Genomic DNA, 12041 nt, shown 5'->3' with positions numbered 1-12041 from the left:
CACTGTAAAGAACATTGTGTTAGACAATAAGACTTGAATTAGGTTTATTTTTGGATAATAGCAAAATCATGTGTTGAGCTAAAGGACTTTTATAGGAACAACAAAACAAACATTTGCAACTCTGAAAAAATAAAAATAATTAAATAAATAATTTTGCACAATTATAGGCGCCTCTCTCACCATTGGTCTGGGCAGTAGCTGTTGTAAGCGACACAGGATGTTGAATGCTGCCGCACAGCCCGCCGTAACCACGGTAACTGTAGTTCAACCCTCCATTAATGTATAGTTGGTCCTGGGAGTAGGCTGAGGCTGCAAGTGAGTATGCAGAGTGGGCCAGCGAAATCGGCTCACGGGAGACAGGCTTATCGATCGCTTCCTCCTGAGAGGACAGAGAGCATGTCGGTCACACACTTCTGTTTTAAACAAACTGACACATGTCACGCTTGCATGCACAAACACACAAAAAAACAAAAGTTGCATACGTGTGCCTGGTAGACGTCCATGCGCATTCTTTTGGCAGCTTTGCGTGATTCGCTCTCGCAGGCGGCTGCGAGTATGTTTTCAGCCATTGCTGAGGTCAGGTGGGGCGGCGTGGGTCGAGTCTGCTAGGACACACAGAGACCCGGTCAATCAATCGAATCAATACAACACCATCGAGCAAATGCGCACGTCATATCAAGATGAATTTATTTGAAATTACATGTATGGACAGGTTTGGGTGATTCTCGCGAAATTAGACTTATGAAACATTTTAATGAAATTAAAATAAGAGTATTAAAATAAGAAGCATACAGTTATAAACATCTTTTCATGTACTATTTTCCACATGATTTCAAATGACCTCATACAAACCAATTTTGTTGTTTTTTCCACATTTAAGGGGAAATTTTCATTACCGCAATGTGTCCATGACTGGATTTGGGTTCTTTGACATGGAAATATTTCAATTTTCAATCATTGTTTAAGCCCTCATGGAACAAAGATAAAAAATAGTTGAAAGGGACATAATTGACTGTGACACTCAAGATGGCTACCAGGTAAGCAGTTCTTATTTTTTCTCTCCAGATAAAAGTTGAATTTTTTTTAGTTCTCATTACCGAAACATGAGTTTGTAAATGCATATATTTAATGTAATATCATGTTGTGGTAATGATAATTTTTATTAATGATAATCTAAAAAAATGTAAATAATTCTATAGGAAATATTTTTTAAATCCTCTAAAATTTAGTTCTCATTACCGAAACATGAGTTTGTAAATGCATATATTTAATGTAATATCATGTTGTGGTAATGATAATTTTTGATAATGATAATCTAAAAAAATGTAAATAATTCTATAGGAAATATTTTTGAAATCCTCTAAAAATATTGGTTAGAGTAAGTTCAGACTTTAATCTTTTATGTGCAAAAAAATTGGCTAAAAGGGCTTTTTGAAAAATCTGATGCTGGACACCTTCTAAGTCTGGATTTCGTGAAAATCACACGTTTGTGTTGTGTTAATTCATCATTTCAATCATTTCAAAAATGGGGAATATTTATTTATATAAATAAATATATTAATTGTGTTTTCTAAATAATTAATAAGTGCTTTAATAAAAATATAGACTAAAAATCAAATTATTTTCTGTGGTAATTAACACCATTTCACTGTATCCAAAAAAGATATTAAAGTTGTATTTCTTATGATTTTAACTGAACTGTATAGTACTGGCCATCAGGGGGCAGTAGATGATATCAAATCATGTAAAGGATAGCAAGGCAACATGTGTACCTCCATGCCGTTTTTCTTCATACGGCGGCAGGATTTGAGGTAGGTGCGGATTCGCTTCCGAGCACGCTCCTGGAACTCCGGGAACTGCCGGCTGCACGATTCAATAATGGCTTGGATCTTTTCTTTAGGCTGTTTGGAGATCGGCACCATGCGGTCCAGATTCTCATCCACAAACAGACGTACAAACATCTAAATGGACAATAAAGGGGTCAGGTCATATGATGTACAATGACTTCATTATAGGACCACATTAGGGATGCATAACGATTAATCACGATTAATCTATAGCAGTATAAACGTTTTTGTTTACATCATATATGTGTGTGAACTGTGTATAAAAACTTTGTATAGATAAATGCACACACATGCATGCATATATTTAAGAAATGTTAACATGTATATATACATATACATTTCTTTATAATATATAAATACTTTATATATAAATATTTTTTTCTTAAAATTATACATGCATGTGTGCATATTTAAATATACATAATTATTATACAAAGTTCACACACACATATATGATGTAAACAAAAACTTTTATTCTGCTATAGATTAATCGTGATTAATCGTTATGGATCCCTAGACCACATGCAAACTAATATAACTGGAGAAACAAACTTAACCAAAATACTTAGTTTAAAATTACTTTTGTGTAAAACACTAAAAAATAAACTACTAATACATAATAATGATTAGATAAAGGCATTGCAAAGGTAAAATCCTCTCATAAAACAAGCATTCAAATGACCTTTCTCATTACAAATAAAAGCCACATGGTTTAGAGAGATTACTGACATTTATGACCTATTTATGCACAAAAAAAAAACTTCCTTCGCTCCAACTTAATCTGTCAAAAAAAAACTTCCTTCGCTCCAACTTAATCTGTCTGCAGTACTTGCATTACTCACATTAAAGGCCTTCAGCCTCTCTGGGTCAACTCCTTCCACATCATTTATCTTATCACTATCATCATGGTCATCATGGTCGTCGTCATCATCGTCGGCCGCCTGAGACCGACCGACAGTCAGATCTTCGGCGCATATCTCCATCTTTATTGAATCATAACTCCCTGAACTGTATTGTGGAGACTGCAAGCACAAACACAAAAGAACCAAGGTGAACCTTCAGCATATAGATGATAATCACGAAGCTTTTCAAAACAGGAAAATGTCTGAAAAACATATATCGAAAACATGACGATATAAGGCCATTCATGTCCCGACGGTGCTTTGCACGTCTTCAAGGTCTAATCGTGTTATTCAGATTCATTCGGTACAAATAGTCTCGGAAGGCGTTTGAGATCGAGACTTTGTAGGCGAGCATGTTTGAAAGGCATCTTTTTCAAAGACAAAACATTAAAGAGTACCTAGGAAATTAAGGCCGGCCATGAAAACAAGAATTAAATGAAGTTTCTATACAGAGAGAAGCCTTGCTCAGAGGATCATTCAAACCTCTCTGCTTCGATTTGAAGAGGACTGCCACGCTCTCTGGATCAATTAGGTTTGATGGGCACCTTTCATTACTGTACCTGTAGTACAACATGCATTGTATGCTTGACATATAACAATCTGGTGCATTAAGGGCGAGGCCAAAGTCTACTAAAGGTACACGTAGTTGTGTGTTTCTTAAATGTATAGTTTATTAAGAAAAGAAATTGTATTTCTGTCAAACAAAGCAAATTTCAGACATTTATTATACACTTATTTATAAGGCCAAAAGAAATAATTCTCTCAAAGGACCCTTAAGTTTTGAACAGTGGGTGTTACACAATGTAACAAAAACTATCTTAGTTATCGTTTATATACCTTGTTGTTATAATCCCTGACATCTCGGTCAAGACGCAGCTCTGATGATTTGGGGTATTTTCTGCGTAGCTCGTCTGTATGCTCGGACTTAAAGGTCGCCAGCATGGCTGCAGCAGTAGGCAGGGCCTGACTCAGTCTCTCGCCGAGGTTCACCGCTTGCTGGTCCTCTGAGGAAGAAGATGAAGAAGTCGTGCTGAAGTCAATTGGTGCCGCGGCACCGTTTCCGTTCCCGTTAACCTCGCTGTACGAGCCTGATCCAGGTCCTGGCCCTGTACTGTCACTTGCACCGGCCACGCCCACGGAAGGAGGAGTCAGTGTGTGCAATCCATTGCCACTGCCACTTTCAGAAGATGAATCATCTGTAAATAAACAGAGCACACAACAACTTATATATATACACACATAATACTACATCACTGGGTTATGCTGACAATGTATAAATGTATTATTGTGGCTTTCAAACAAATAAATTGAACATGTTCAATGTGTATTAACACTGAATTCTAAATTTATAGGAGTGTCTTAAAACGGCTAAAATCTGTATTTTTTGTTAAAACAAAAAACAAGCTGTCTGCAGAGGGCACTTCTGAGTAAGCACAGACCCTGTATGCAAGTAAAAAACCCATCTATATGCCCCTGGTCAAAACAAAGTTTTTTTTGTGTTTGTCGTCTACTGCCAAGATTTCTTTCTGTCATGCTAACAAGGTTAGTAAGCTAATGCGCTACACTGCAAGCATTCACAGCATGCACGAATGAAAGCGTTTGTCTAGATCTACATACATACACCAAAGTCCACCAGCTGGCAGTCAATGGGGTGAGTGATGTTTAAAGGATTAGTCCACTTTCTTAAAAAAATCCAGATAATTTACTCACCACCATGTCATCAAAAATGTTGATGTCTTTCTTTGTTCAGTCAAGAAGAAATGATGTTTTTTGAGGAAAACAATCCAGGATTTTTCTCATTTTAATGGACTTTAATGGACCCCAACACTTAACAGTTTTAATGCAGTTTAAAATTGCAGTTTCAGCAGAGTTTCAAAGGACTCTAAACGATCCCAAACGAGGCATAAGGGTCTTATCCAGCAAAACGATCATTTTTGACAATAAAAATAAAAATATGCACTTTTAAACTACAACTTCTCGTCTATCTCTGGTCCTGTGATGCGCCAGCGCAACCTCACGTAATTGCGTAATGCCGTGGAAAGGTCACACGTTACATATATGAAACGCACATTTTTGGACCATTTTAAACAATAAACTGACACAAAGACATTAATTAGTATCATTCGACATACAACAACGCCGGAACGGTCCTCTTTCTCCACACTTGTAAACACTGGGGCGTAGTTTCGCATACGTCATCCGTGACCTCTTGACTTGATGACGTATTGCGTGAGGTCGCGCTGGCGCATCACAGGACCGGAGATAGACAAGAAGTTGTAGTCCAGCAAGTTTTTTGCGTCAAAAATAAAAATCGTTTTGCTAGATAAGACCTTTATGCCTCATTTGGGATCGTTGTGAGTTCTTTGAAACTCCGTTGAAACTGCAATTTTAAACTGTTACGTGTTGGGGTCCATTAAAGTCCATTAAAGTGAGAAAAATCCTGGAATGTTTTCCTCAAAAAACATAATTTATTCTCGACTGAACAAAGAAAGACATCAACATTTTAGATGACATGGTGGTGAGTAAATTATCTGGATTTTTTTTTTTTAAGAAAATGGACTAAAGAGGCAGACACTACTTAAGTATTTTTACTTTCTACATAAAAGTAAATTTTTAAGTATTCATATTTTATCAGTGTTTTTCTTTGAAAAACATACATTCCAAAGCATATTATCATAATTTTTACTCTATTAAATTTCATAATTGCAAGTTTTTGGTTTATATATAATATTTAAGTACATTACACATCTAGTAATTTTTTTACTTGAATAAAAAAGTACTTTCGTACCTTTACTAAAGAAAAGTAAAGGTACACAATTTTTATGTAATTATGTATTAAATCAATTTTAATATGCAATATAAAAGGAATACACAGAATGATTCTATGCTTTAGAATGTAGTGAACATTTTTTAGTAAAGTACATTTTATTCCCAAGACAAGCACAGATGCTTGGAAAATGTAACTAAAATACTCAAGTAGTGTCCACTTCTCGATATTACCTTTATTCAGAAAGGACAGTGAAGAGTGCTTGGAGATTTTTGCATGTACTTTTTGTATGGGTACTGATTAATAACCTTTTAATTCCAATAAAGTGAAATTACTGAACCTAAACATAAGAGCATGATAAAAAAATGCTAATTTACAAGAAACATGTCAGATGCACTTAGAGGTAGGGCTGTGATTAATCAATGATTATATAATCGTCTCATCGTGATTGTTTGACCTCATTGTGATGACTTCAGATCACCGCAATGATTGCACATCTCTTTAAAAAACACAAGGGGGAGCTGCAGCGCTTGTATAAACAACATCGTAAAGCCATAGCCATTCAATACAATGAAAAAACATTTAAAGAAATGCTGCAAAACTTTGATAAGCAGTATGAACTTCCAGGTAAAACATACATTTCCAAAACAGCAATTCCAAATTTCGGGAAGTGAAAGGAATTGATTTTTTTGCAGCCACTACAGACATGTGTCCAGTACTAATATGACCTTAGTAGGATCATGTTTTAAAATGATTTCATTAACAAACAAAAATGAATAAATCAAAGCAATAAAACAGTCAATTAATCATCATAATCTTCGCAATTTATTAGTCAATTAACCGCCAGCCAAATTTCATAATCGTGACAGTCCTACTTTTGCATCTGATCTGTCATGTATTCTGTATAGATAATTAGGGCCCGAGCACACAAGTGTGAGGACCCTATTGTTTTTGCTCCGTTTATTATTATTATTATTATTTATTCTTCTTCTTCTCCAAAGTGAATCGCATTTTTGAGGGGCGAAACATGCTCGAAAACTCATGAAATTTTGCACACATGTCAGGAGTGGCGAAAATTTACATGTGGCATAGGCGCCAGAAGTGGGCGTGTAGAAATGGCTCGATAGCGCCACCTGCAAAATTTCAAGAGAACAGCCCCCCCACTACGAAAAACGTACAGATACGAAATTTGGTAGGATCATCTATCACCCCAAGACCTACAAAAAAGTCTCTTAAAGCGAAGCTCTAAACCCAACAGGAAGTCGACCATTTTTAATTTTTGCCTTGATTTTTGTGCAAATTTGGTCATTTCCAGCCTTCATACTTTAACGAACTCCTCCTACAGATTTAATCCGATCATCGTCATATTTGGTCAATCTCATCTAAAGGCCTTTGCGATGTTAAATTGCGGAGATCTTGACTTTTCATCAGAGGGTGTGTCCGTGGCGGCCTGACAAATTTCGGCATTTTCGCCATGAAACAGGAAGTGGCTCTAACATAGGCATACAATGTCCAATCTGGCCCACGCTTCATACGTTTGATAAGGGTCTTGGCCTGAACACATTTCAATGCCAATATTCAACTTCACTCATAGCGCCACCTAGAGGTAGGAGGAAATACCATGTTTTATGCTCTGATTTACTGCTCTTAGAGATTTAATCAAATCATCATCATATTTGGTCTGGCTGATGTTAAGCCCTTTTCCTTGATAAATTGCGAAGATCTTGACTTTTCGTTGAAGGGCGTGTCCGTGGCGGCCTGGCAAAGTGTGATGTTTCGCCATGAAACAGGAAGTTGTTATAACTCAGGCATACAATGTCCGATCTGCCCCTGACTTCACACGTTTGATAAGGGTCCAGGCCTGAACACATCAACATGGCATAATTCAGTAACACTCATAGCGCCACCTAGAGGCAGCAGGAAATACCATGTTTTACGCTGTGATTTACTGCTCTTAGATATTTAACCATATCAACATCATATTTCACCAGTGTAATCTCAAGACCTTGTGTGATGATAAAAAACAACGACCTTGACTTTTCATTAAAGGGCGTGTCCGTGGCGGCCTCGCCAAGTATCGCTAAATGAATCGCATTTTTAACAGGCTAAACAAGCCCAAAAAGTCATAAAACGTTGCACACACGTCAGAAGTGGCGAAAATTTACATGTGGCATAGGCGCCAGAAGTGGGCGTGTAGAAATGGCTCGATAGCGCCACCTGCAAAATTTCAAAAGAACAGCCCCCCCACTACGAAAAACATACAGATATGAAATTTGGTAGGATCATCTATCACCCCAAGACTTACAAAAAAGTCTCTTGAAGCTAAGCTCTAAACCCCACAGGAAGTCGGCCATTTTGAATTTTTGCTGTGATTTCTGTGCAAATTTGGTCATTTCCAGGCTTCATACTTTAACGAACTCCTCCTACAGATTTAATCCAATCATCGTAATATTTGGTCAATGTCATCTAAATGCCTTTGCGATGTTAAATTGCGGAGATCTTGACTTTTCGTTAGAGGGTGTGTCCGTGGCAGCCTGACAAATTTCGGCATTTTCGCCATGAAACAGGAAGTGGCTCTAACTCAGGCATACAATGTCCAATCTGCCCCATGCTTCACAAGTTTGATAAGGGTCTTGGCCTGAACACATTTCAATGCCAATATTCAGCTTTAATCATAGCGCCACCTAGAGGTTGCAGGAAATTACATGTTTTACGCTGTGATTTACTGCTCTTAGATATTTAATCAAATCATCATCATTTTTGGTAATACTGATCTTAAGGACTTTGATATGATATATTCAGAAGATCTTGACTTTTCGTTGAAGGGCGTGTCCGTGGCAGCCTGGCAAAGTGAGATGTTTTGACATGAAACAGGAAGCTGTTGTAATTCAGGCATACATTATCCGATCTGCTTCAGACTTCACACGTTTGATAAGGGTCCCGGCCTGAACACGTCAATATAACAATAATCAGGTACCATCATAGCGCCACCTGCTGCACACAGGCGGTGTGGCACACCAGTTTCCCTTTGAATATCCAGCTGTATTTACCCACTTTAATTTATACCCCCCTGGTTTACTGCTTTACTAATGCCATAGGGTAGCGGTGCATATGTGTGCGAGGGCCCTTCCATCGCTGCTTGCAGCTTTAATTATTTTTGTATCCCATTCGCTATCATTATATTGCATTGCATATAACAAAATTAAATCACACATCAGCCACCCTGCTCTCTACATAGTGGACCACTAAAATGGCCACTTTGTCTTCCATGGTCCATAAATGTGCTGCACATAGAAAACAACTCCCTGCAAACTACAAGAGCAATATTTTAAAAGAATCCCAAATGGTGTCAAAAATAAAACGCACAAACAACTGTGTGTGTGTTGGTGTGCTGATGTAATGGCTACATGTAGCTAAAGGGGGAAAGAACTGTAAGGGCACAATTGGGGTCAGCGGCAACAGTAAAGTGGCAACAGAAAATGAAGGAAAGTGAGAGAGATAGAGAGAGAGAAAGGATGGATTGGATGTGGTGGAGAAAACACAGGCCTGCTGAAGAAAGTGGGATGGGGATTGGATGGAAAATGCGAGGGAGGGGACGATACCGAGAGGAAGAGAGTGAGTAAGTGGACAAGGGCAGCAGGAAGCAGGTCAGAGCCAGGGCCAAAATGAACATCAGCCTGCAGTGGATGGAGGGGACGGAGGGGGATGGTGAAATTGTCTTTGGAGGACACTGCACAAGAGCAATGAGAGATATAAGGGAACAAACTAAATTCATGCTAGGTGGTTCAGGAGAAAGAGAGAGAGGGAAAGAAAGAAATCTTGAGTGAGTGCAGGGAATGAGCGTGCCAGAGACAGACGCATATTTATTGGAGTATAAAGAGTATTCATGCAGGGAGAGGAAGGCCGGAGTAATGCCTGCCAGCATTGCTTAAAGAGCTATACAGCGCTCACACTTTCTCTCTATACCTCCTTCACTCTTTCCTCTGTCTTTCGGGAAAGGTGTTTGAATGACAGATGTGACAGCGTCTAATGTAATGTACATAAAACGTGTGAGCGTGAGTGTGTTCCTATGCAGTGGAGATTTCTGTCCTTCTCTGTGATGCGTTGTATACGTTATGCGTTTTTCTCGTCTGTAAACGTCCACAGCAGTCAAGCTTTATAGTGTTGGGACTGAGTGGGCTGCTGTTTTTCTATTGGTTATATTTCGACGTTGCAAGGTTCTTGCCACGCCTGCCAGAAAATTAGCAGGCATACAAATATTAATTTGTATTATTACACCACAACACTGTATATAAATCCTTGTTGCACTTACATTTTTCAATTTAAATTAAACTTGAATTTAAAATTAATTTTTAACTTTCTTGATTAAGTTGAATTAATTTTAAAGTATTTAAAGTAACTCCTCACTAAGAAAGTTGCGATTAATTGTAATTTCAAGTTGATTAACCTTGATTAAAATTTAAGTGCAACAAGGAATTTTTACATTTGTACATTTTTGTTTGAGTGTTTAATTGGTGTAGGGGTTGCTTTATCGTTGCAGAAAAAATGTTGTTAATGTAATATTTTAACAGTTTTGGACCCTGGAGTGTTTCAGCAAAGCAAAGCTCTTCAATGGACTAGACGTCTGTGAAGGTTAGATGGAAAGCTCCCCATATAAACCTTTTGAACATGCTACAGTATTATTTCTCTGAAAAGAAAGCTTCCTAAAGCTCCCCTTGCTTATTTGAAGAAAATAATGATGGACAATGAAATCTCTTTACCGTGTGACAAGCGTGAAATATGATTAGTCGTGGCGCATGCCACTCAACTGGCCCTGGTCCAGTTCGCTTCTTCTATTAATCATCCACAGTAAAAGCCATACAGACAATCTGTACATTGTATGCTGTAGTAAATGTGAGGACATGCTGAAGGTTTTGCTTTGATATGGAGTAAAATCTTTTAAACATTTTGCAAAATAGATTTAATAGATAAATGATGGCCTTTGTTGTGCAATTCCTTTATACATGATTCAATTCAAATAAAAAATGTTGGTTCAACTAAGTAACATGGTTGCCTTCAAATTTTAAAATATTAAAGATTACAAAAATTGTTGTGTCAACTAATATTTAAGTTGAATTAACTTTTTTTTAGAGAGATGTGCAATCATTGCGGTGATCTGAAATCATCGCGATGAGGTCAAACAATCGCGATGAGGCGATTATTTAATCATTGTGACAGCCCTAGCTGTGACTCAAAGTGGGAGGCTCACTTCATCGTTTATTTGGGGCAGTGGTTCTCAATTCCAGTCCGCGGGGCTCAGAACATTTTAGATGTCTCCATATATAAAACACCTGATTCAGTTTATCAGATCATTAGTGTGTTAATTAAGGAGCCTGATGAGTGAAATCAGGTGTTTCATATAAGGAGACATCTAAAACATTCTCGGAGGGGGGGCCCGAGGACTGGAATTGGGAACCACTGCTTTGGGGTATGTACCTTTTGAAAATCGTTAACATGTATCAAAGGGAATGTACAATCGTGAATTGGCTGATAGTTGCTCTTTAACCCTTTCCCCGCCATTGACGAGTTATCTCGTCAATTATGAGTTCATATTTAACTGATTAATATGCCTTTCTGGACGAATTTCATAAAAAAACGGAAGTTAAAAAGATTTAATGATTTATTTTAACTGCCTTTATGTTTGATAGTCATTCTAAGTCTGATCTCTAACATTAATTCCTTTACAAAAACGCAATTTTTTAAGCTTTTTGCTCAAAATGTTGTATTTTTAAAGAGAGATATCCATATTTCAGTGGTTAAATTAAGTGGAAAAAGTAAATATATAATGAGACGTTTTTCCCCCATTTTGTTTGTTTGTTTGTTTGTTTATTGTTTGTTTGAAAGCAGAGGGTGTGTTCTTTCATTTGATATATTTGTATGTTTATATATTTATAGAAGATAATTTTTCCTGCAAGGAATTTTGTGAAACTTTTGTTAAAATCACAAAAATGCGGGTGGGCAATTTTCTCAAATAGGCTGGCGGTGAATGAGTTAAGTTATAATGTACACAACACATCTTGCAATAATACCATCAAATATAAATAAAATGTAAGTTTAGCATTAGTAAGAAAAAACTGCAAAGTTACTTTAAAAATTGTAAGTCACACATGAAGTGACATTTGTAAGTTACAATACCTTAACCCTAAACCTAAAATCATCAATCTCCTATTGAACAAGCCAAAGGCAACCATGGCAAGAAAGAAACAAACAAACAAAAAACACTCTAGTGGAGAACAACCTTAGGAGAAACCAGACTCAACCAGGATAACCAGTTCTCCTCTGGCACATAAACATTAATATAATTAATATTAGGTTAAGAGCACTTTTAAAATAATAATATTAACATTTCACAGAAAAGTGCTTTTCCTAGTTTTCATATTGCATTTGGGCCTACTTATTCATGCTGTACAAACAACCATCTGCATCTCTGAGCAAAACACAGTGAGCTGAGCGATTGTCACCATGTTCACTCCTGCAATCGCACTA

At 37.2% G+C, this 12041-nt stretch overlaps 2 protein-coding genes across 3 annotated transcripts in view; one reads left to right on the top strand and one right to left on the bottom strand.

The window, feature by feature from the left end:
• Window positions 1–12041, bottom strand: part of nol4lb (nucleolar protein 4-like b) — a 108296-nt gene that overhangs the window by 3369 nt on the left and 92886 nt on the right. Inside the window, exons 6-10 of one of the 2 annotated variants that reach the window (XM_055187314.2) lie at window positions 3587–3945; window positions 2690–2869; window positions 1773–1961; window positions 483–605; window positions 181–379 (exon numbers count right to left, since the gene is read on the bottom strand). In XM_055187314.2, coding sequence (XP_055043289.2) covers window positions 181–379; window positions 483–605; window positions 1773–1961; window positions 2690–2869; window positions 3587–3945 — 1050 coding nt within the window. The remainder of the gene's footprint in view (window positions 1–180; window positions 380–482; window positions 606–1772; window positions 1962–2689; window positions 2870–3586; window positions 3946–12041) is intronic. The other variant, XM_055187315.2, reaches the window with a different exon arrangement.
• trim101 (tripartite motif containing 101) overlaps window positions 1–12041 on the top strand; it is a 120011-nt gene that overhangs the window by 83664 nt on the left and 24306 nt on the right. The window lies entirely within an intron of this gene.

Source organism: Misgurnus anguillicaudatus, chromosome 13 (genome assembly GCF_027580225.2).
Source record: "Misgurnus anguillicaudatus chromosome 13, ASM2758022v2, whole genome shotgun sequence".
NCBI classification, from domain to species: domain Eukaryota; kingdom Metazoa; phylum Chordata; class Actinopteri; order Cypriniformes; family Cobitidae; genus Misgurnus; species Misgurnus anguillicaudatus.
The sequence above is the reverse complement of the archived record's forward strand: the minus strand, read 5'-3'. Positions and strand labels throughout refer to the sequence as shown.